The 21,750-nt window shown below is 52.2% G+C and overlaps 1 protein-coding gene across 3 annotated transcripts in view; it reads left to right on the top strand.

The window, feature by feature from the left end:
* Positions 1 to 21,750, top strand: part of ECE1 (endothelin converting enzyme 1) — a 98,701-nt gene that overhangs the window by 34,898 nt on the left and 42,053 nt on the right. For 2 of the 3 annotated variants that reach the window (XM_070404284.1, XM_070404286.1), the window contains exons 2-3: positions 11,827 to 11,913; positions 20,129 to 20,270. In XM_070404284.1, coding sequence (XP_070260385.1) covers positions 11,827 to 11,913; positions 20,129 to 20,270 — 229 coding nt within the window. Of the gene's footprint in view, positions 1 to 11,784; positions 11,914 to 20,128; positions 20,271 to 21,750 lie in introns of those variants that run through there. The other variant, XM_070404283.1, reaches the window with a different exon arrangement.

Raw genomic sequence — 21,750 nt, 5'->3', positions numbered from 1 at the left:
GTTTTGTCCCGTCATCCTCACCTTACAGGTGAGGACAGGGAAGCCCAGAGAGGTGGCAGGAGCTGCCCAAGGCCATGTGGCTGGGCTAGAATGTGGGTCCATCACCTGACCCGAGTCCATTGTTCTTCCTTTTACGCGTCAGCTACCTCTAGGGGAGATGGTTATCCAGCTCGAATGGTGGCCGCCAGCAGGCCCAGAGAACTCCACCACGGGCATGGCCAGGCCTGTCCCACGCCTCCATGTGCCCACCTCCACCTCCGCTGGGCGAGCGCAATCCCAGCCAGCTCAGGCGCCCATTTCCTGCATCCTCCGTGCCTTCCTTCTCAGAGCCTTAGAGCCGTGAATTAGCTCTGAGAGGGGTGTAGAGGAGTGATGTTCAAACTCGGTTCCTTGGAACCTCTGCGGAGGCCAGGTTTGGGGTTAAGGTATGGGTCATTGAATACATAAGCGGCAGTCCCCCTTATATCTCTTTCTTTTAAAAAAAATTGACTTTAGAGAAGGAGGAAGGGAGAGGGAGAGAAACATCGATCGGTTGCCTCCTGTACACGCCCCAACAGGAGATCAAATCCACCAGAGGAATCAAAACTCAACCTTCTGGTACATGAGATGACACTCCAACCAACTGAGCCACAGCAGCCAGGGCCCCACTTATATCTCTTTTCTATTTGGGTTGCCATGTTAGGTTTTTAAAATAAAGGGCTCTATGAGATTAAAAGGTATGTGCTTATGAACCACTGTCTAATTCAGCAACTGCCTTCCCATTTTACAGATGGAAAAACTGACTCCAAAGCCCATATTTTCCCCATAAATCATAGTAATACTCAGGCATTATTCTAAGTTTTTAAACGTATTTAACAATCCAACCCTATGAGGGCAACACTTACCTCCATTTTACGGATAAGGACTTAGTGTCCTTAGTGGCTCAGATGGTGAAGCAGCTGGCCCAAAGATTAGGGTCCGGGGAGCCTAGCTCCCAAGTCCACCCTCTTAGCCACGCCCAGTCTGACAGCCACACCTCCTCTTTGTGTTCTGGAGAGGGGAAGTCACTTGCTGAGGCCTAGGGTAGGGCAGTGTGGAGCTGGGACCAGAATAGAGATGTGCCTTCCAGCCCAAGCCCTGAGTACCTCCCACTGTCCAGGACATCACCTGGGCTGGAGGGGGATCTCTTTGTGAATCTTGGCTCTGTTCTTCACTGGCTGTGTGACCCTGGACAAGTGAACGGACGTCTCTGAGCCTGCTTCCTCACCTTAGAAAAGGGGTAACAGGCCCACATCACGGAGTTATCATGGACGTTCAGCAGGATTGTCCACATGAGTTGGTTGGCAGAGGGCCTGGCACAAACTGTGAGGGCCCTGGCCACACTCAGTTCTGGATCCATGGAGTCCCCTCCCTGCCCCACCTGCTTCCTCCCCCCTCTTCCTTCTTCCCAGCCCTCACCTGCCTCTTTGCAACACAAATACTAATTACAACCCTGTCCATGAACTGCTTCCCGGTTGAGCCTAATTACTGGGCAGCGCTGTCATCGTCATCTTCATAAATATCATTAAGTGAGACGGATTAACGTCCTCAGTTTTATGTGATTAGGTCGGCAAATTGGCACACTTGGTCCCCTCAGCTGAGGACTTACCTGGCTGTCCTCCACAGCTCAGGCCAGCTGCAGGTTTCTGCTCTGTCTCCAACCTGGTGCTCGGAGATCAGAGTGGACAACTCAGCCCCTTTAACCTGGCCCGGTGGTGATGCCTCGGGTGGTAAGGATGGAGTGGGTTGGGGCTGCCATTTCATTTGTTGTAATGGCAAAACCACACGCTTTGGGGATAGATACAGGCTTTATTATTAACCAGATCTATGACTTGGGCAAGTTACTAACCCTCCCGAAATTGCGATTGTTTCACAGTATGCAACGGGGAAGAGTCAAAGCGATGCCATGTGTCAGCAAGTACCAGGTTCAGCACCTGGCATGCTCCTAGTTTTTCCTTCCCTTCCCGTCTTCCTTCATGCTCAGTGTGACCGGGAGAGCCAGCCCTTCCTGAACCCACCACCACACACGCTCACATTTACTCAGTGCTGCTTCTCTGTGAGGCACCGGGCTGAGGACTTTATGTGTCTTGTTTTACTTAATGTATATACAGACCCCAAGGAGTAGGTACCATTATCATCTTCATTTGATAAACAAAAAAACCAAAGCCCGGAAAGGAAGTGGGATGCCTTTGTGCAGGTCACACAGTTGCACTGGGCTGCGGTCTGTTGGGATGAGGTGCTAGGAGGCCACGCAGGTTGCTGCTGGGGAGCTAGCAGGACGGGTCACAGTGAAGTCTGAGAAGGCTGCCTGGAGGAAGAGGCATCTGAGCTGAAGAGTTAGCCAGGGGAAGGATGAGAAGAAAGGCCTCACAGGCAGAGGGCAGTAGATACGCAAAGGCCTGGAAGCAGGAAGCACACTCATATTTTACTGAGGTTCGAACATGTGAGGGAGAAGTGGTGAGAGAGCGACTGGAGAGGAGCCAGGAGCCAGATCCTGGGGGTGGGAGGAGGGGGTTGGGAGCCAGGCCAGGAAGCATGCTTTCTTCTGCCAGTTCTAGGGAGCCAGCGTGTGAAAGAGACTGACAGGATCATATCAGGCAATTTAGAAGGTTCTGCTTGGAGCCAACTGGGAGGTGAGGGACTGGGGAGTGATTGGGGGGCGGGGGGGAAGCAGGGGATGATAATTGGAGATCAAGTGGGGGGTCCAGGGCTAATCAGGGAAGGCTTCGGGGGAAGGGGACAGAGCCCGTGGGCCTGGACAGAAGGGCAGAGATGACAGATGGAGGCTGTCAGGCGGGTGGGATGGAGAGCGGCATGGTAGGAGCTGTACACGGGGCTGGGCGGTCATCGGTGTGATGAGTGGCCATGTCAGGGACAAAGGAAGACTTGCTGGCCGGCTGTGGGTGTAGGATGGCCTCCGCGGGCCCTGAGGCTGTCAGTTGGCAGCACTAGGTAAGGCTCTCAGAGCCTTCCGGGGCCCCCCAGGCAGGTGAGTCAGCACCTGGCCAAGTGGCTGAGTGTTTTCCAGTTCCCTGCGTGTGTGGGCGAGTCTCCCACTGCCCACACATTAGGGGGAGCCCAGCCCGGGACTCTGGTCCAGACCAGAGTGATTGACTCATTGGCTGGCAGGGCTGCCACCTTCCCCGATGAGGCAGTTAGCAACCTTGACCTCCCACGTGCGCTCCGTGCTCTTGGCCTTCCAGTCTCACCTTCAGGCCATCCCTCTCCGTAACTTCTGCCCACCTTCCCCCTTCCATGCTCAGGCCTCCAGCTCCATCCGACCCAACCCCGTGGTGGCACAAAGTGGAGTCTCCCTCCCCCGCCCTCTGTCACACCCTCCCAGTTCCCCCCATCTCCACTGGGCAGCCTGTCGTCTCCAAAGGAGGTCTGGCTGGAGAGCCAGGCTCACAGGTGGCATGAGAACAGAGGCAGGGCCCTGAGAGGGTCAGGGAGATCTGGGTTGAACCCCGCTCTGCCGCCAGCTGGCACGCTGCCTCCTTTCTCTGGCCTCAGTCTCTGCATCTGTAAAATGGGGATCCCAGGGCTTGTTCCACAGGGTAATTGTGAGACACAAATAAGATAAGTGTATAAAAGAGCCTTGAGAAACAGGCAGTGCTGGGCTTGTGTTGGGGTTGATGACTCTGTTTTCTGTTTTAGGGGGCAGCCAGGTTTGTTTTGTTTTAATAAACATTTTATTTCAGAACAGTTTTAGGGTTTTAGCATCGTTGGAAAGGTAGTACAGAGATTTCCTTTACACCCCGCACCCAGTTCCCCTGTTACTAACATCTTACACAGGGCGGAGCAAAAGTAGGTTTATAGTTGTTTGTAGGGAAAATAATGTAAGAATTAATAAATAATAATACAAGAATAAACTGTGTTTCACATACTTACAACTGTAAACCTACTTTTGCCTCACCCTGTATTTATGGTACATTTCTCACAATTAATGAACTGCTGTTGATACATGATTGCGAACCGAAGTCTTTCATTATTCAGATTGCTTTAGTTTTCACCTACTATACTCTTTCTGTTCAAGAATCCCATCCAGGACACCCCATCACACTCGGCCATCATGTCTCCTTAAGCTCCTCTTGGCCGAGACAGTCTCAGACTTGCCCTGTTTTTGATGACCTTGACAGTTCTGCGAAGTGCCAGGCAGCTGTTTTGTAGAATGTGCCTCAGCTGGGATGTGTGTGATGTTTTTCTTGTGATTAGATTGGGGTAATGTGTTTTTAGGCGGAAGGTAAAGTACCGTGTACATCACATTTATCCTGAGTGCATACTTGCTCTTGGTGAGTTGGATTGGGCTTCTCCCTGTTGACATTCACCTGGATCGCCTGGGAAGCCTGTTATTTTTGCCCTGAGTACAGCAGCAGGGCTAGATGAATGCCAAGTGCTGGCTGAACTAAGGCCAAGGTCAGAGAATATGGACAAGGGCAGAAGCAAGTGGAAAAGCAGTGAAGGAAAATAAAGAAAAGCAGGGATGAGGTGGATGCTTCAGCGTGTCCTTCAGGTACCAGTTCACTTTGGGATGGGATGTTACCTACCAGGAAACTCATGTTTCAGCTCATTTACTCTTTACAACAACCCCTTTTACAGATGAGCAAACTGAGGCCTGAAAGGGAAAATGACATGGTCGCATGAGCCAGGGAACCTGGGGTCAAACCTGGGTCTGTCTTTACGGCCTTGGTCTCCCAGTGTTGAGTAAGTACCTTGAAGCTCCCTTCCCAGGAGAATCAATCAGGGAAGGGCTATTCCTAACACATTTTGTTTTCTAATTCACTTTATTCAGGATGGGCGATGATTAAAATGCATTCCATAAAATGATATGTAGTAGAAATAGAAAACAGGATAAGAGAAAATACAGTGGAAAATGCGGGTAAAGAAAAAGCTGAACATAAAGACCAGGAAAATGCCCATAGGTGAGTTTCTGATTTGGCTATGAGCTTCCTGGCAGCCAAGGAAAAAAGGGATAGGGCCAATTCCTATGATTCCTGTTATCAGAAAGCAAATAAGCAGTTTACTCTCTCAGGAACTTTGTGGCACATTTAAAAAGAAATTAATCACATGGAAATTTCACATGTGAAAGACACTGAGCAATGTAATGGATAATGTGATAGCAGTAATAGATGTCACAAGGTGTCACGCTCAGGAGTGATGGCCATATTTTTACTATCCTGCCCCTTAGCCATGGTTATCCTATTTGAACCCTACTTGATTGTTATCAAGCAACTAAATTCTATTTCTTTGTGGAAGTCACAGATGCCTATGCCCTCGTGACAAGCTGGGATACAGATTAACCAGTTACCTATGTACCAGATCTGTGCTGGGCACCAGGGATAGAGGGTAATAAGATGATTGTTGCCTACCCCCCAGATCCTTTCTATTCCAGGATAAAGACGCCTAGACAAAGGCCTGAATGTCATGCAGGTGCTATGCCAGGGGCCCACCAGCAGGCAGGGCATAATTCCTTCAGACTGGGGAGGAGAGGAGGGCTTCATGGAGGAGGAGGTAGGCCAGAGATGGAAAACAATAGTTGGGGTGGAGGACTCATGGTCTTGAGAGGGGGAATATCAGGTGCAGATCCCTTGAGGGTGGGGACTGTATCCTATGCAGGGCTACCCACCTCAGCTGGAAGCACAGGGCTTGACAAGCATCAAGGCCTGGGTGAACTGTTGAGCCCTCAACACCCACAGAGATAGATCTGGGGTCAGAGTGATGACCACACACCTGAAGGGTCTGTGGAGGGTGAGCCTAGAGAGGTCGGTTTGGGCTAGATAGGGGAGTCCTTGGATGCCAAGCTAAGGAGTTTGGATTTTGTTCGTTAGGAGGTGGGGGTCAATTGAAAGTTTCTGAGCCTGTGTTTTATAAGAAACAATTATACAAATAATAATGGCTAACCCGTAGTAGTCACTTGCTGTGTGCCCAGTACTGTTCTAAACGCATATTAACTCATTTGAGCATCACAACAGTCCTGTGAAGGAGGTACTGCTCTTATCATCCCTGTTTTACACAGGAGACAGCTGAGGCACAGGGAGGCTGAGTCACTTGCCCAAGGTCACACAGCTGGGAAGTGGCAGAGCGGCGATCTGAACTGAGGTTTGGATCTACTAGAGCTTTTATGTACTACTTATTGTGTCTATTAAATGCAAGTATTTAACTAACATGTAACGTGAGTGGTTGTACTAGATGACATATAAGGATTTAACAGATCTCAGCTAATTACCGGCACCAGCGAGGCAGGAATCGACAGGGCCCTTGGCCACAAAGGGCTGTATCCCTAAGGAGCTGAGGCTTAGAAATCCGCCCTGAAAACAGATTGGAGGGTGTGGCCACGGAGTCCCAGGCCTGTGAGTTTCACTCAGGAGCTGCTCTTTCCTGCCTCTGACATGCTCCGAAATTCTTTGAAGATTCCCCTGCCTTGGGCAAACCAACCACAAGAGCCATCAGGCCTTTGTCCTCAGAGCTACGGGAGCATCTATATTTCTCATTTCTGTTCTCCCCAGGCCTGTGATTTCCACGGGGTGGGGTTTCCAGAGCCGGCACCGTCACACCGCATCTGACTCTCCTCACCTCCTGTGCTGCTGCGGTTCCTCCTCCTGGTCTCACTGAGCCCTTCTCGGGAACATCAGGCTGATTATCCTTCTGGGCTCTGTGGGGTGGGGCGGGACAGGAACCAGCAGATCAAGGTACAGGCTCCACAAAGCAGAGGTTGTCACCCCCTCCCCCCAAGCTCTCGGCCAGGCGTGGCACCCACAGCCACAAATGAGGCAATTAGGGAAATCGCTGGCCGCCCTGCCCGCTCAGTGCCACCCGAAGCAGCAGCTCCCAGTTCCTCAGTGAGCATGGGACCAGGAGACAGGACCCAGGTTCCAGGCCCAGCTCTGCCATCGACTAGCTATGCTGCTGGGGTTCTCTGGTGGCAGAATCACGAAGTCAGTGTGCAAGGAGTCACCTCCTGGCTCCCTGGCTGTCTAGCCAGGTGACTTGGGTGGGGCCTGGGGAGGAGTGCAGAGGACAAGTCCCGTCTCCTCCCTAATTCTCAGTCTTCTCGTCGGTAAAGTGGAGGTGCTGATGCCCACTTCGCAGAGTGCTGTGGGGTGAGGAGAGAGTTTGTCAAGCTGCACTTAGTAGGTGTGGGGTCTCCCCCTCCACCCCCTGCCACTTCTCTGGTAAAATGGAAGTGATACCTGCTGAGGCGGAGGCGCGAGGTGGGTGTGGGGATCCAAGACCAGGACTGGCAGGCCCTGCCCTGGCTGTGGGCGGGTACAAAGATAGGGCTGCCATTGTTGCTGGAATGTCACTCACCTGCTGGGGCCTACGGAGCTCCCACCTAACAGAGCCCAGAGCCCTCTAAGCCGTTCCCACGCCTGCGGTGGGTTTAGTTTCACTTCAGGGCCCCGGGCAGGCGTTTCAGGAAGGGCCCCTCGTCTTTTGTGTGTTGAAAAATAAACAGCTCTCCATCTCTGCATTCTGCTTGGGAGGTATGTGAGCTTTCCTCCTCGTCTGCAGACAGGTATGTGACTCCCCTCACCTGTCTGCAGACAGACTGCAGGGGGGCACAGGGCAGGGGCAGCCCGGCCTCGCTCCCCCACCCCCAGCCCCCATGAGATTCAATCCCTGCCTTCAGAATTCTCCCATTTAGGGTCTAAAGTGCTGTGTTCTTCCATAGAAGGAAACATGCGGTGGAGGCCGTGTCGGGGGGAATACAGAGCAGGGATCAGAGGCCGCCTGGGTCAGGGGAGGGTGGACAGGCGAGCTTCCCAGAAAGGGTGACCTCTGAAATGAGACGAGGCGGGAGGAGCCATTGCCTTACTGCACCTGGGCAGGTTTCTTCCCTGAGCCTCAGTCTTAGGCTCTGTGAAAGGGGCCAGTTATACCTGCTTCAGAGGGAAGGGTGAGAGGCTTCAAGGAGATGATGGGTAAAAGAACGGGCAAATACCTCCTACCCGTAGGTGTCCAGGAAATAGTATCTGCTGTGCCAGGAAGGGAGCTGCTTGGTGAACCGAACTTCTTTCTTTTTTTCTTTTTTATATATATTTTATTGATTTTTTACAGAGAGGAAGGGAAAGGGATAGAGAGTTAGAAACATCGATCAGCTGCCTCCTGCACACTCCCTACTGGGGATGTGCCCACAACCAGAGTGCATGCCCTTGACTGGAATCGAACCTGGGACCCTTGAGTCCGCAGGCCAACGCTCTATCCACTGAGCCAAACCAGTCAGGGCCTGAACTTCTTTCTTAAGGGCCTTTTCCTTGCGTGTTTGACACCTGTTACGTAGTGTAACCAAGTGTCCTAGTTTCCGAAAAGGCTCAGCTGTAACCCAGCGTGAAGTGAAGAAGCCTAGGAGCCCTTTCTCTCCTTCACCCAATGGGAGTGAGGGAGAAGGCTCCGGAATTAAAATTCTTGCCATAAAGCCCTAGCTGATTTGGCTCAGTAGATAGAGCGTCGGCCTGCAGACCGAAGGGTCCCAGGTTCAATTCCAGTCAAGGGCACTTACTTTGGTTGCAGGCTCCACCCCGGCCTGGGCCCTGGTTGGGGCTCGTGCAGTAGGCAACCAATCCATGTGTTTCTCTCACGTCTCTCACATCGATATTTCTCTCTGTCTTTACCTCTCTCTTCCACTTTCTCTAAAAATCAGTGGAAAAATATCCTCAGATGAGGATTAAAAAAAAAATTCTTGCCATAGTACTCTGACTGCGCCGGACTTGTGCCCCTTACACAAGTGCCCTTTGTCCTTGGGCATTGCAGAGTTAGATGCAGAAGGGTGTATAGGCACTGCGAGGACTTGTCACTTCCCCTCCACTTGTTCCATCATTCACTTTAACCGTTTATTGAGCACCAACAGTAGCCAGGTGATGGGATTCTCTGCCAGCCCAGGCCCCAGCCCAGATGAAGCTCACAATTCTGGGGAAGGGGCAGGAGATAAATGTAAAAAACAAAAACAAAAAAAGTAGTAGTAGCAGGCTGCAATAAATACTAAAAGGGAAATAATGGGGTGCTGTGATACCGAATTTGAGGGGCTACTTAGGGCAGTCAGGACATTTGACGAGATGACATTTCAGTTGAGATCTAAAACAGGAGCTGACCAGGGGAGGAGTAGAGATGAGAAGAGAATGTTCCAGATAGAGGGAACAGGGCTATAAAGGTCTGGGTCGCCCTGGCCTGTGTGGCTCAGTTGGTTGGGCGCCATCCCGTGCACTGAAAGGATGCCCATTCCATTCCTGGTCAGGACACAGGCCCAGGTTGTGGGCTTGATTCCCGGTGGGGAGTGTGCAGGAGGCAGATGATTGATGTTTTGTTCTCACATCAATGTTTCTCTCTCCCTAAAAAAATCAATAAAAAATCTTTAAAAAATTATTTTATTTTATTATTTTAATCCTCACCTGAGGACATTTATCCATTGATTTTTTTTTTTTTTTTTTTAGAGAGAGAGGGAGAGAGAGTAGAGGGTGGGGAAGGACACAGAGAGAGAAACATCGATGTGAGAGACACATCAATTGGTTGCCTATTCCATGCGCCCTGACCAGGTTCAAGCCTTCAACCGAGGTATATGCCCTTGACTGAAATCTAACCCAGGACTCTTTAATTAGGGGGCTTATGCTCTATCCACTGAGCTAAACCAGCTAGAGCTAAAAAAATCTTTAAAAACAAACAAACAATAATAATAAAGGTCTGGCCCTGGTCAGTGTGGTTCAGTTGGTTGGGCGAAGTCCCATGCACCAGAAGGTCTCGGGCTCCATCCTCAGTAGGGGCATGCAGGAGGCAGCCGATAGGTGTTTGTCACATCGATGCTTCTCTCCCTCTCCCTTCCTCTCTACAAAATCTATAAAAACATATTAAATCAATCAATGTCTGGGTGGAGGGGAGGAGAAACTTGGAGAATCTGAACAACCGAGTGAGGGCCACACAGTTAGGGTCTAGGTCAGTGATGGCGAACCTATGACACGCGTGTCAGAGGTGACACGTGAACTCATTTTTTTTGTTGATTTTTCTTTGTTAAATGGCATTTAAATATATAAAATAAATATAAAAAAATATAAGTCTTTGTTTTACTATGGTGGCAAATATCAAAAAATTTCTATATGTGACCTGGCACCAGAGTTAAGTTAGGGTTTTTCAAAATGCTGATAGGCTGAGCTCAAAAGGTTCGCCATCATTGGCTCAGGAGGAGCCACACTCAAGGGGCCAAAAAGCCGCATGCGGCTCTCGAGCCACAGTTTGCTGACCCGACCGCAGGTCTAGGGGAGTGAGGTGGGGAGCAGCCCAAGGTGAGGATCGGGCGGGTGGGGGCTGTCCCTACAGAGTTTGAAGCAAAGGAGTGACAGGATCCGCATTCCCTCTCTAAAGACTCGCCGTGGCTGCTGAGAGGGTCCTGAGGGCAGCAGTGGACCAGGAGCTGTCACTGTGGCTGTGGCCCTCTCTGAGCCTGTGGCTTCACACAGATCTGGGCTGTAAACATCAAATAGGGGAATGAACAGAAGTGCTTTTGGGGAGCTGGAAAAATGTAGGGGGGTCCAGGTCTCACTTGAAGTGGAGGGTTTAGGACAGGGGTGGCCAACCTTTTTGTGAGTGCGTGCCAAAACCATCAAAATCTCTGACTCAAAATTCTTCTGCGTGCCAACCCTAATTTTTTGAGAATATGTTACGCCTACTTGATATCTCTTAAGGTGTACATATGTGAAGAACCTTGAAGAAATAAAACTCATTCGAGCGACAAAAACACAGTATATGATGATGAAAAATACATTTATTTTTTAATGTATACATGTTATGTAAAATTATTTATTTATCTAAGATGCACCTACACTGAATTTATCTGAAAAATAAAAAAGTCGATATTAAGAAAAAATTGTAAATGGAAGAATATGAGAGGGTTTCGCGTGCCAGCAAAAGTTACTGGCGTGCCATGTTTGGCGCGCGTGCCAGGGGTTGCCCACCCCTGGTTTAGGGTCTTGGGTGCAAGGGAAAATGGGTGTCCAGAGTCTTTACTTGAGCACCCCACCTCGGAGAGAGCCCCCTTTTCCAGCCGAGGTCACAGGGCCCCTGAGAGGCCTCGGGGGCTGGAGGCTTTGATCCTTTGAGACCTGAAGCTGAGGGTTGGGGGAAGTCACACTTTGAGCTTGGAGGCAAGCACTGGGTCCCCTCCAGCCGCCCACATGTACACTCAGCATTTTCTCTTTCTGTCAGGGGAGTTCTCTGGAGTTTTCTGAAATCATTCACGAACTCTGGCTTAAAGACCCTCGAGCTAGAGGAAGGGGGAAGGGGAGAGCCTGTCTTTTTTATTCTACCTCTAATTGCCCACTCGTCTTTGCAGCTCAGATGGGGGACCCCCGCCGCCCCTAAAGGCTTGGGGTCTCCTGGGGGTTCCAGGGAGGGAACCTGCGCTGTGCGCTGACCTGGCTCCGCCTGCGAAGGTGGCGCAATGCCCGCGGCCCGCTGCCCAGCCCGCCCAGACCTGCCGGGTGCGCGGTGGCGGCAGCAGCGGCGGCGGGGACCCCGGCGTCTCGGGGCGCAGCATGCCGAGCGGGTGGCCGCGGGGCGCATTGGCGGCCGCGCTGTCGGCGCTGGGGGTGAGGGCGGGTGGCCGAGGCGCGGGGTGGTGGGGAGGCGGGACCCTCTCCCGCGGCGGGCTGGTCGGTGGGCTGGTCTCGGTGTCCGGGCTGGGGCGGGGCGCGGCGGAGGCGGTGGTGGCGGAGGTGGCGGTGGCGGTGGTGGCAGCGGCGCCCGGCGCTTCCCCATTTCCCCCACTCGGGTGTGAGAGCCATGGAGGCGCTGAGGGAGTCCGTGCTGCACTTGGCCTTGCAGATGTCGACCTACAAGCGGGCCACGCTGGATGAAGAGGACTTGGTGGACTCACTCTCCGAGGGCGACGGGTACCCAAACGGCCTGCAGGTAGGAGCCCGGCCCTCTGTGAGACTCCCCCGATTTGGGGGGGGGAGTGCGGGGAGGCTGGGCATGCGCACTGGTGCTCCCCTCCTCCCACCCTCCCCCTCCCGCGCACCTCCGCCCCCATCCTGCCAGCCCCGAGGGGTCTGTGCCCGTCCAAAGCTCCAGGCAGACTGGGCTCCGTGGGGAAGATGCCTTCCTGGGGCAAAAGTGCCCCTGGCGCTGAGCTTCCCCACCAGCCTCCCCTCGCCAGCTCTGCCCTTCCCCGAATCCTCCAGAATCCTCCCCACCAACTGGGGGGACCACAGCCCAGGGGGCAGAGTTGAAGCCCACTCTCCCTACCCTCTGGCGCTGAATTAACTGGTCCAGTTCCCTTTCACAGGGGAGGCAGTTCCTGGGCCCTGAGGGACTTGCCCTGGGCCACACAGCCTGTTGTTACTGGCAGAGGCTGAAACTGTTGGCATAACCCCCTCTCAGTCCTGGGCACACTGGGCAGTTGGTCGCCCTACCTGGTAGGCTTACTCTATTCTTCCTCTTTCCACCCAAATACCTGAAGTCTGGGGGCGGGGGGACCATCTTCTGCCTCCTTTCCCTGCCACTTTTCAGCCTAAGGTCTTCACCTACCAGAAGCCAGTCAGTCCTCCACCCCCTGCCTTGTGGCTCAACAGTGAGCAGGGCTGCTTTGTGCTCTTTCCCTGCAGGGACTGAGTCTTTCCTCCAGGCTAGTTACATAGGTCCAGGGCAGCGGTTCTCAACCTGTGGGTCGAGACCCCTTTGGCGAACGACCCTTTCACAGGGGTCGCCTAAGACCATCGGAAAACACATATATAACTACATATTGTTTTTGTGATTAATCACTATGCTTTAATTATGTTCAATTTGTAACAATGAAAATACATCCTGCATATCAGATATTTACATTACGATTCATAACAGTAGCAACATTACAGTTATGAAGTAGCAACGAAAATAATTTTATGGTTGGGGGTCACCACAACATGAGGAACTGTATTTAAAGGGCCAGAAGCTTGAGAACCACTGGTCCAGGGAGATCCGAACTCATGACCCTACCCTTCCCTACATTGTCCAGTTAACCTTCAGGGCCACCCCATGAGCTCTAGGGGTTACTATTCCCACTTCCAGGTGAGGGGACTGAGGCTCTGAAAGGGAAGCCTACTCGCCGGAGGTCACAGAGCTAGAAATCTGGGAGTGAGAAATCAAACCCAGTCTGTCTAGCACCTCTTCCCTGCGGACACTTCGTAAAAGGCTAAATCCAGCAGGAAATGAGATTTCTGTGGCCGGCACTTTTTCCTTCACCAATCAAAACAGAATCTAATCAGCAATCTTTGTAGTCTCATCTTCCACAGAATTCTAAATATATCAGCACAAAAGCATGTGGAATTCACAACAAAATAATGTGCCGTGTTGTTATCGTCACAATAGCAGCCCACGTGGGCCTAGCCTTTTTCAGGTCCCAGAGTGCGTCCACCCCCCCCCCCCCCCCCGCCCCCCGCCAGGCTGCCTGGCCCGGTGAAGGCAGCTCAGTCCCTGAAGGTAGGGGACGGGGGAAGGGGTGCAGATTTAAATTCTGACTCCACTCAAGGTCTTGGGGGAGTTGCTTACCCCCTTTAAACCACAACTTCCTCATCTGTAAAATGGGAGTTAGAGAAAGTGGGTGTAATGCAGATTACGGGGCCTGCTATGATTGTTGATGTTATGACCTATGAGGTAAGGGCCCCTGCGGCATATTACACATGATAAAGCTGAGTCTGAGAGAGATCAGGGAGATTCCAGTGGTCACAGAGCTACCATGTGGGTTGGAGTGCAGTATTGGGGCCCCTACACCAACCCGCATGCACTGCCCACTTCTTATACAGGAAAAGCTGAAAAAGTTGCCCCAAGGATTGGGGCATTTCTGTGGGAACCCAGTCTGGCTTGCCTTAAGCCTCCACCACTGCCCCCATCCCCAGCGCTTTTTCTCCTAAGAGCCGAGAACCTATCCAGCCCCTCTTACAAAGCAGAGCTTTCTATTAATTTTATGGTTTTTGTTTTTTGGGGGGTTTTTGTTGTTGTTAATCCTCACCCAAGGATTTTCCCATTGATTTTTAGAGAGAGTGGAAGGGAGAGGGAGAGACAGAGAGAAACATCGAGAGACAAATTGATTGGTTGCCTCCTGCCCGCACCCCAACCAGGGCCGGGGAACCTGCAACCAAGGTACGTGCCTTTGACCGGAATCGAACCCTGGACCCTTCAGTCCGCGGGCCAGTGCTCTATCCGCTGAGCCAAACTGGCTAGGGCTAATTTTATGTTTTTAGTCATTGGGTTTTTTCCTCAGTATACCAACTTTACATGCTCCTTTGTGTGGGGCAGAGGGGAGTCCAGTATTAAAAAAGATTTTAAAATAAACAGTAATCCCACTGCTCGCAGATAACCACTTCTAGTTATTTATATTTGCATGTATATATTTTTAAACATAGTTGAGGACACACTGTTGCATCCTGCTATTCTCATGTAATGCCACTTAATAAGCATTTTTTCTATTTGGAGATTGTTAAAAACCTCCAAAACATGCTGCCATTACAAAATATAGTACCTCACCCTGGCCAGTGTGGCTCAAAAGGTTGACAGTTCAATTCCCAGTCAGGGCACATGCCTGGCTTTTGGGCTCAGTCCCGAGTAGGGGCCGTACAGGAAGCAGCAGATTGATGTTTCACTCTCACATCGATGTTTCTCTCTCTTTCTCCTCCCTTTCTCTATCTCTAAAAATAAAAAATATATTTTAAAAACCATAGTACCTCATGGCACCAATATATAAAAATGTAGTCAATCGCTATAGCTGGACAATAGGCCCAAACACTGTAACACTACTGTTGACCATCTTTTAGCCTTTTGGATAATTTCCTATGAGTTGGTTGCTAGAAACACAACTGTACCCTCCCGTTTAGGCTTTTTAAAATGGACCCAGCCTTCCCAAAGCTTTCTCTCTTGACAGGCAGCTAGAAAAATAAGCTACTTGATTTTTCAAGATTTTGAAGCCCATTGGTTCTACGAACTCCAGTTATTGATGCTGATACCAGCAAATGAAAACTTCCATCTTTCAGCCAAATTTGACACCTTCATTACTGGGGATCGAGCCCGCAAAAATGTGCCCTGACTATGACATGTTGGTATATTCACAAAAATATTCCAACAAAATGTTGAATTTAGCCAGAGCCGAGTTCTCCCTGTACCTCACCTAAAGGGGTTTACTTTTCCTTTATCTCATATTTTAGTCACAAGTTCCTTGCGAGTCACCAAAATCAGTCACTGAGGCCTGCGTGCAGAATGTACAGTCAGCTAGCTTTGACACGGAGCCCTAGCCTTGCCTCTCGTGGGCTCTCAGACCTGGAATCTACTCACTTAGACAGCTTTTTTTTTTGGTGCAACATGGGTTAATATTATTAATCCACCTCTCAGAGCTGTTGCAAAGGTTGACACGAGACAGTGCAAGTAAAGCCTTTATATAGTGCACAGAACATGGATTTGGCTGTTATCAGGATTATCATCGAAACTCACCAGGCATGATGTCTCAGTGATGGCCTAGATAGAGTAGCTTTTCTCTTGGGAGCCTGTGCTCTGCTCCGACTGGCTGCCCGGCCTCCCCAAACCCCAGCGCGTTCCACGTCAGTGGCTTAAAAGGAGAAAAGTTACTCCTGCAGCCTCAACTGGGGAGCAGCTGGCCATGACTGTTCACCAAAACCTTTGAAACTCATCCAGTGGCTTCTAAAAATCCATTTTTTCACAAAAAAAGAAAAGCTTTTTAAAATATTTATATTTTATATTTAATTCTTAGTGGCGGTTTTCACTTTCATCTTTCTGCCACATACAGGTCTATCTTTCAAAGGTGATTTCAGGGGCAGTCCCACTCAATACTTTGAACGACCTCTCTGCTTATCAGGAGGTTCTTTCAACTCCGTCCACCTGTTAGAGACTCACACTCTTGGCCTTAGAGTTCTAAAATCTGAGATGGTCAGACCTGGGACCTCCTCCAGTGTACTCATTTTAAAAAATATTTTTATTTATTTCAGAGAGTAAAGGAGAGGGAGAGATAGAAACATCAATGATGAGAGAGAATCATTGATTGGCTGCCTCCTGCATGCCCCACACTGGGGATCGAGCCCGAAAACCGAGCATGTGCCCTGACCGGGAATCGAACCGTGACCTCCTGGTTCATAGGTTGATGCTCAACCACTGAGCCATGTGGGCCGGGCTGGCGTACTCATTTTAAAGATAAGGAGACTAAGTCCCAGAGGCTGCCCAGTGACGCCCGTGGGGTCTTGATAATGTCCAGGGCAACCTTTTCTCTTGCTCCATTGGCATCCTGGTATTCCTTCTGGGAAGCAAAGGGAACTGGGGATGCTTCTCTGGATACCAGACTTCGATTTCTGTCTAAGATGCAAGGTCTGTCTCCTGCAACAGGTGCTCCTCTAAGCTGTTATCAGTCACTGAAAGAGTCAGGCATGGGAGCTGGGGCTGGGTGGGGCTCAGAGATGGGGAGGACCAGAGGACTTACAGTTTTGCTCCGGACTGGCCTCAGTGTCCTCAGCCAGAAGCCTGCCATATGGAAACTTCTAGAAGAAACCTCCCCAACCTAACACCCTCACGGAGGCAGAGTGCCACAGAGGGCCAAGCTGTCATGGTCTGTCTGCTCTGAAAGGCTGGCTCCGAGGCAGGCAGCCTGGCCGCCCTGCCAGCCCTCATGGGGTGGCCAAGCTCTTGGGCTGCAGGGGGTGGGCTCCCTGCCAAACCCAGGGCCAGACCGACTCCTCTTTTCTGCTCATGAAGCCCAGGTCGCTGGGGGGCTTGGTGTTGTTCAGCCACTGCCGTCTCTCCTGACCCCCTGCTTTGTCTGAAAAGCGGGCTTTGCCCGCCTGCCCACTCCTGCTGCTGGCTTGTCTCCTGGGCCCCGGGCAGTGGTGGCCTGTCCTTGCCCGCAGAACTGCCTGCAGAACTCGTTCTTGCTGTGAGCCCCGGTGAGCCAGGCACTCACTTCTGTAACTGAATATTTATCCCTCATTAGGGCTTTGTTCCCTTGGCTGTGGAAACCCTGGGAACCCGGGCTGCATGGCTCGCCTGTTTCTCTTACTCCCATTCTGTTTCTCTGGCTCTGCCTGTCTCTCTCCTTCTGTCTCCCCCTTTCCTCTCTCCTTTTCTTTCTGTCTCATTCTCTCTCTGCCTCACACGACAGTAAGTGGGATGTGAAGCCCACCAAGGAGCTGAGCATTTACAGCAATTCTCAGCTCCATCTTCTAAGCATCATCTCTGCACCAGGGCCGACGGTCACGTACCCCAGGTGGAGTGGGCTGCCCGCCACTAATGCTCCTACCCTGCCAGTCGCCGCAGACTGGTGATTGACATGCCCTCCTTTCCCAAAGGAGCCTGAGAAACCACGCGCCTCCTCCCCTGGCTGTGAACTGTCTTGCCGGGTCCTCTGCAGGAGGTGGGGCAGGACCCCGGGGGCTCAGCGAGGAGAAGGGACTGGCCAGCAGCTCAGATTTACACCCAGGAATTGGACAGCCCCTCCTGGAGAGGGCTCAGGCCCGGTGCCCAGTGCCTCCAGGTGACTTCTGCCCAGGGGATGCCTCTGGGTTCCTTCCGCCCTCAGAGATGGGATTGGGGCTTGTCCAGAAACCAGGAGGCCCTCAGCCAGGCTGTGCAAGTCAAGCAAAGACCGTTACAGAAGTTAAAAACTATTTTCAAATTCCGTTTGCCGTTTCTGCCTGGCACTATGAATTTCTAATTTAATTCTGACTGAATTCTAATTGAGTTTTTCAGTGAACACTGTCTGTATGCTTGTCATTAAACAGCGAGGCGAGGCTCGACTTTGCTCCTGGGCCAGCACAGCCCTCGGCAGAGGCGGCGGGTTCTGGAGAGAGGAGGCCTTTCTCGCCGACTCTCTCCTCCACCCTCGCCACTTCCCGTGTTTCTTCTAACCTAATACTAGTACCTACTCTTAGGGATGTTGTGAAGGTAGAATAGCACCACCCAGCAACACAGTGGAATTAACACAATGCCGGGCACACAGAAAGCACTGACATATTAGCCGCCTTAGTACTCTTTTTTCCTTTCCTCCTTCGCTCTGTTCCTTTCGTTTCTCCTCGCCTTGCACCTCCTCAGATTCTCCACCTGTCCCGCAGTATTGCTCTGTCCACATAAGGGGAGGTTTCCTGTTCCCCCAGCCTGATGCCTGTGCTCCCCAGCTTTTTAGAGCCCGCACCAGGCACAGGGCTCCCCGCCTCTTTGTACGCCTCCCCCACGAGCTAAGCCGTGATCGTGGGGCACTGAGAGGCCTCGAACAGGAGGCAGAATGTGGCACAAGTCCGGGGGCAGGACAGCAGGACTGAGAATAGGTGTCAGCGCCTGCTTCATATCCATCGGGACCCCTTTGAATATGAGGTAAACTGTGCGAGAAAATTGATGCCTGGGCAGAGGCACTTCCTAATTTTCCAGTGCCACGGACGGACGTGTTAGCATCATCCCAGGCTCTGTCTGCGCACCAGGCCCTCCCAGCCCAGTGTTAACTTCATGGCAGCACCGTGGTCAGAATCTTCATCTCTCACCTTTTAAAAAGGTTCTGAAAGGATTCTAGAGGGCGGCACCCCTCCCCCACTGATGCATCTGCTTCGGTTTCTGAGCCTCCTGGATCTCCGTGGAAAATGTGATGGGGCCCCAAGTTCCTTTTCTCGTTTTCAGAAACCAGTTTTCCTTTCACGAGAAGTTCTTGTGTTCCCCTTTCTCTGGTGCGGCAATTCCTCGTCATTTCCTGGCCAGAAAATAACCCGACGATGACCACAAGGACACTCGGTGCCCTTCCTTTCCCACGTGGCCAGCCTTAGATTCCCCCAGTGCCAGTGTGAGGCCCTTGGGTGCCCTGGCTGTTGGTGGAGCACTTGCAGGTCAGAGGCTGGGTCTCCCCATCTCCCCTGGCGACTCCTTTGCCTCCCCACCCCCTGGCAGGCTGTGGGTGTCCCTGCCACCAAGCCTTGTTCCCTTCACCTGGGCCTTTCCAAAGGGCAGATCCAATCGTGTCACTCCAGCCTGCATTCTTTAAACCAGCTTAGAGGTGCCCCTTAGGATCTCGGCCTTGCCACCCCCCACCCCCCACCCCCCCAGTTCCCTTCCTCACGCACCTGACCAGCTCCTACTTATCCTTCAAGACCCCACCCAGGCAGCCCCCACCTCCAGGAAGCCTTCCCTGCCCACCCCAGTCTGTGTCTTTTTCTGCCTCTCTTCTGGGCTGTGAGCCCCTGAACACCAGGGAGTCTGTCTTCCTCCCAATAGTTCCAGCACGGCCCTGAGTTGGCGCCCAGCTGCTGGCACACAGCCATAAGGTCACTGAACCAAGCCCCGCCTCCAGGGGACCCCTCCTGCACGGTGGCCCTTGAACAGAGGGGAGCCCCGAGGGCCCCGCCACGCCCTCCACTTCCTCTCATTGTGCCTCCCTTCCTGTTTAAACTGTGAGGCGGGGGACATTTTTCCTCCCTTTGGGGACCTGCCTGGAGAGAGCTCTTTCTCCATTGCACCTCTCCTGACATCGTCCCAAAACTCAAATCTCTGACCCGCTGGTGGCTCCAGAATCAACACACTCGGGGTCCGTTCCAGCGCCGCCCACTCGGCCGTGTGATGAGAGCAGGGTCTTCCCTCTCGGGACTTTCACGTCCTCATTTGTGAAAAGAGAACTAATAATAGCGCTCGTGGGGTTGTGGGGAGTTAATGAGCTAAATAAGGGCGCCCACGCTCCTGGGAAGTGTGATCCGTGGTGCTGCCCTCCTTGTGGCGTGTCGTCCCAGCCAAACGATGCTGGGGCTTCGCGAGAGCCAAGCTGGACACTCACTGGATGCCTGCAAGTCCAAACATCCTGTTCTTTTTCGAGCTCCTTACTGGAAAAACAGGGGAAAGCTGGGGTTTTTTTTTCCTCCTGCCCATATCGGGTGACACAAAAAAACACAAGCCAGCTGGGCTGAGCTGCTTGACTCTCAGAAGTTTAGGAGCAAATCTGAGCTGCCGAGCAGGGTGGCGGTTCCTTTCCTGGATTAGGACCCAGGCCGTGGGAACCGGACCACCCCTGAGGCAGGAGGGCCACCCAATGTCTCCCCTGGGCCTGCCCCGGAGCCCCTTCCTCCTGGGGAGGGGGGGTCCTGGGCTCATGTCCTCCCCACCCCTCCTGCCTCCTTCCCTGCAGGTGAACTTCCACAGCCCCCGGAGTGGCCAGAGATGCTGGGCCGAGCGGACCCAGGTGGAGAAGCGGCTGGTGGTGCTGGTGGCACTTCTGGCAGCAGGACTGGTGGCCTGTGTGGCGGTGCTGGGCGTCCAGTACCGGACAAGTAGGTGCCTCTGTGTTTCATTGTGGGCTTGACTCATTCCTCCCCTCAGCTCTGTCCACTTGTGCAAGGGACAGAGAGAGCCTCCAAGACCCCAGAGAGAGCCAAGTCCGGCGGACTCTGGTTACTGAGATGGCCTGGGACCTGGAGGGCGGGCGGAATGGGTGGTGTGAAGGTTTCAGTGTCAGAAGGTCATGAGTCTAAATCCTGGCCCAGCAGCTTACAGCTGTATGATAACCTTGGACTAGTCACTTAATCTCCCAGAGTTTGTGTCTTCTCTACTTTAGTAGGGGAAATGGTGCCCAGTTTGGGGGTGGCTTTGAGGTCAGAGATAACGTGTACGCGTACCTGGTGCCTACCAGGACTCCTTAACCTTAGCGGTGGGTGCTGTTGTCGTTAGGATGTGTGGGCTGGTGATTCACACAGGCTGGCACTGTCCACCATCCTTAGTTCCAACAAAACAGCCATAATGACTTCCGTTTACTTAGTACTTTTCATGGACCAAGTACCACATCTCATCTTCACAAATGTAGTCTCATTTCCTCCTGACAGCAACTCCATGAGGTGTGGTTGCTTTTGGCCCCATTTTCCGTGTGAGGAAGCTGAGGCGGCGAGACTAAGCGACTTGCCCGAGGTTACTACAGGAGGGACGGGGAAGTGGAATTCAACCACAGGCCCTGGGGCCCCAGAGCCCAGGCTCTGCCTCCCTTTCTAATCTGGGTGCATCAGTGTGAGGACTCCCAGAAAAGCTGTCCTCCCGTCACCCAGCTGACCCGTGTGTACCTCTGTAATTGCATTTCTCTGTCCTATCTTGTGTAGCGATATGATCGGGGCCTTTCCCATCCTGCTGCCCGGGGCCTGAGGCTGGTTCTCTGTGTGTGGCCGAGAGTATCTAGCCAAGTGCCTCACACAGACTCGGTGTTCGGTAGGCATTTATGGAGCTGGAAAGGGCAGATCCAAGTGAAAAACGAGGGTGGGGAGTCCAGCTGATTTCAAAGCCTCTCACTCCCTGTGCCCCAGCGCCTAGCCTTCCGATGGCAGATTGTCCACCTCGTTGAACAGCCTCGGTTGACCCAAGGGGCCCAACCCCACAGACTTGGTCACTTGGTCACTCATCCCATCGGGGAGATTGTGAACCTTTACAGGATCTGGGAACTGCCACCCAGGCTTCACTGAGCCTTGTCCACTGGGAAGTTGCTGGCCCTCCTGGGTGGCCCTGCTGGATTGGGATGAGGAAAAAGTTTGGGGGCCTGGAGAGAGGGCAGGGCTTATCTGAGTTTCCCCTAATCCCTCCTGTATCAAGCATCTGTTCATTCATTCATTCATTCATTCATCCGACAGGTGCTAATCCACATTTGATTAATTAATTCAAGATTTCCACGCTCTTAAGCATATGTACTTAGCATAATCCCTGCATTGCCATAGGTGTGCAAGTCGTTTGCAAATTGAATAAATAAAGGATACAACGAGCAAGAAGGAGGAA

This window comes from Myotis yumanensis, unplaced genomic scaffold, assembly GCF_028538775.1.
Source record: "Myotis yumanensis isolate MYYU_CA2020_CCGP unplaced genomic scaffold, mMyoYum1.0.hap1 SCAF_2, whole genome shotgun sequence".
NCBI classification, from domain to species: Eukaryota; Metazoa; Chordata; class Mammalia; order Chiroptera; family Vespertilionidae; genus Myotis; species Myotis yumanensis.
This window is presented reverse-complemented; position numbering and strand designations above follow the sequence as displayed.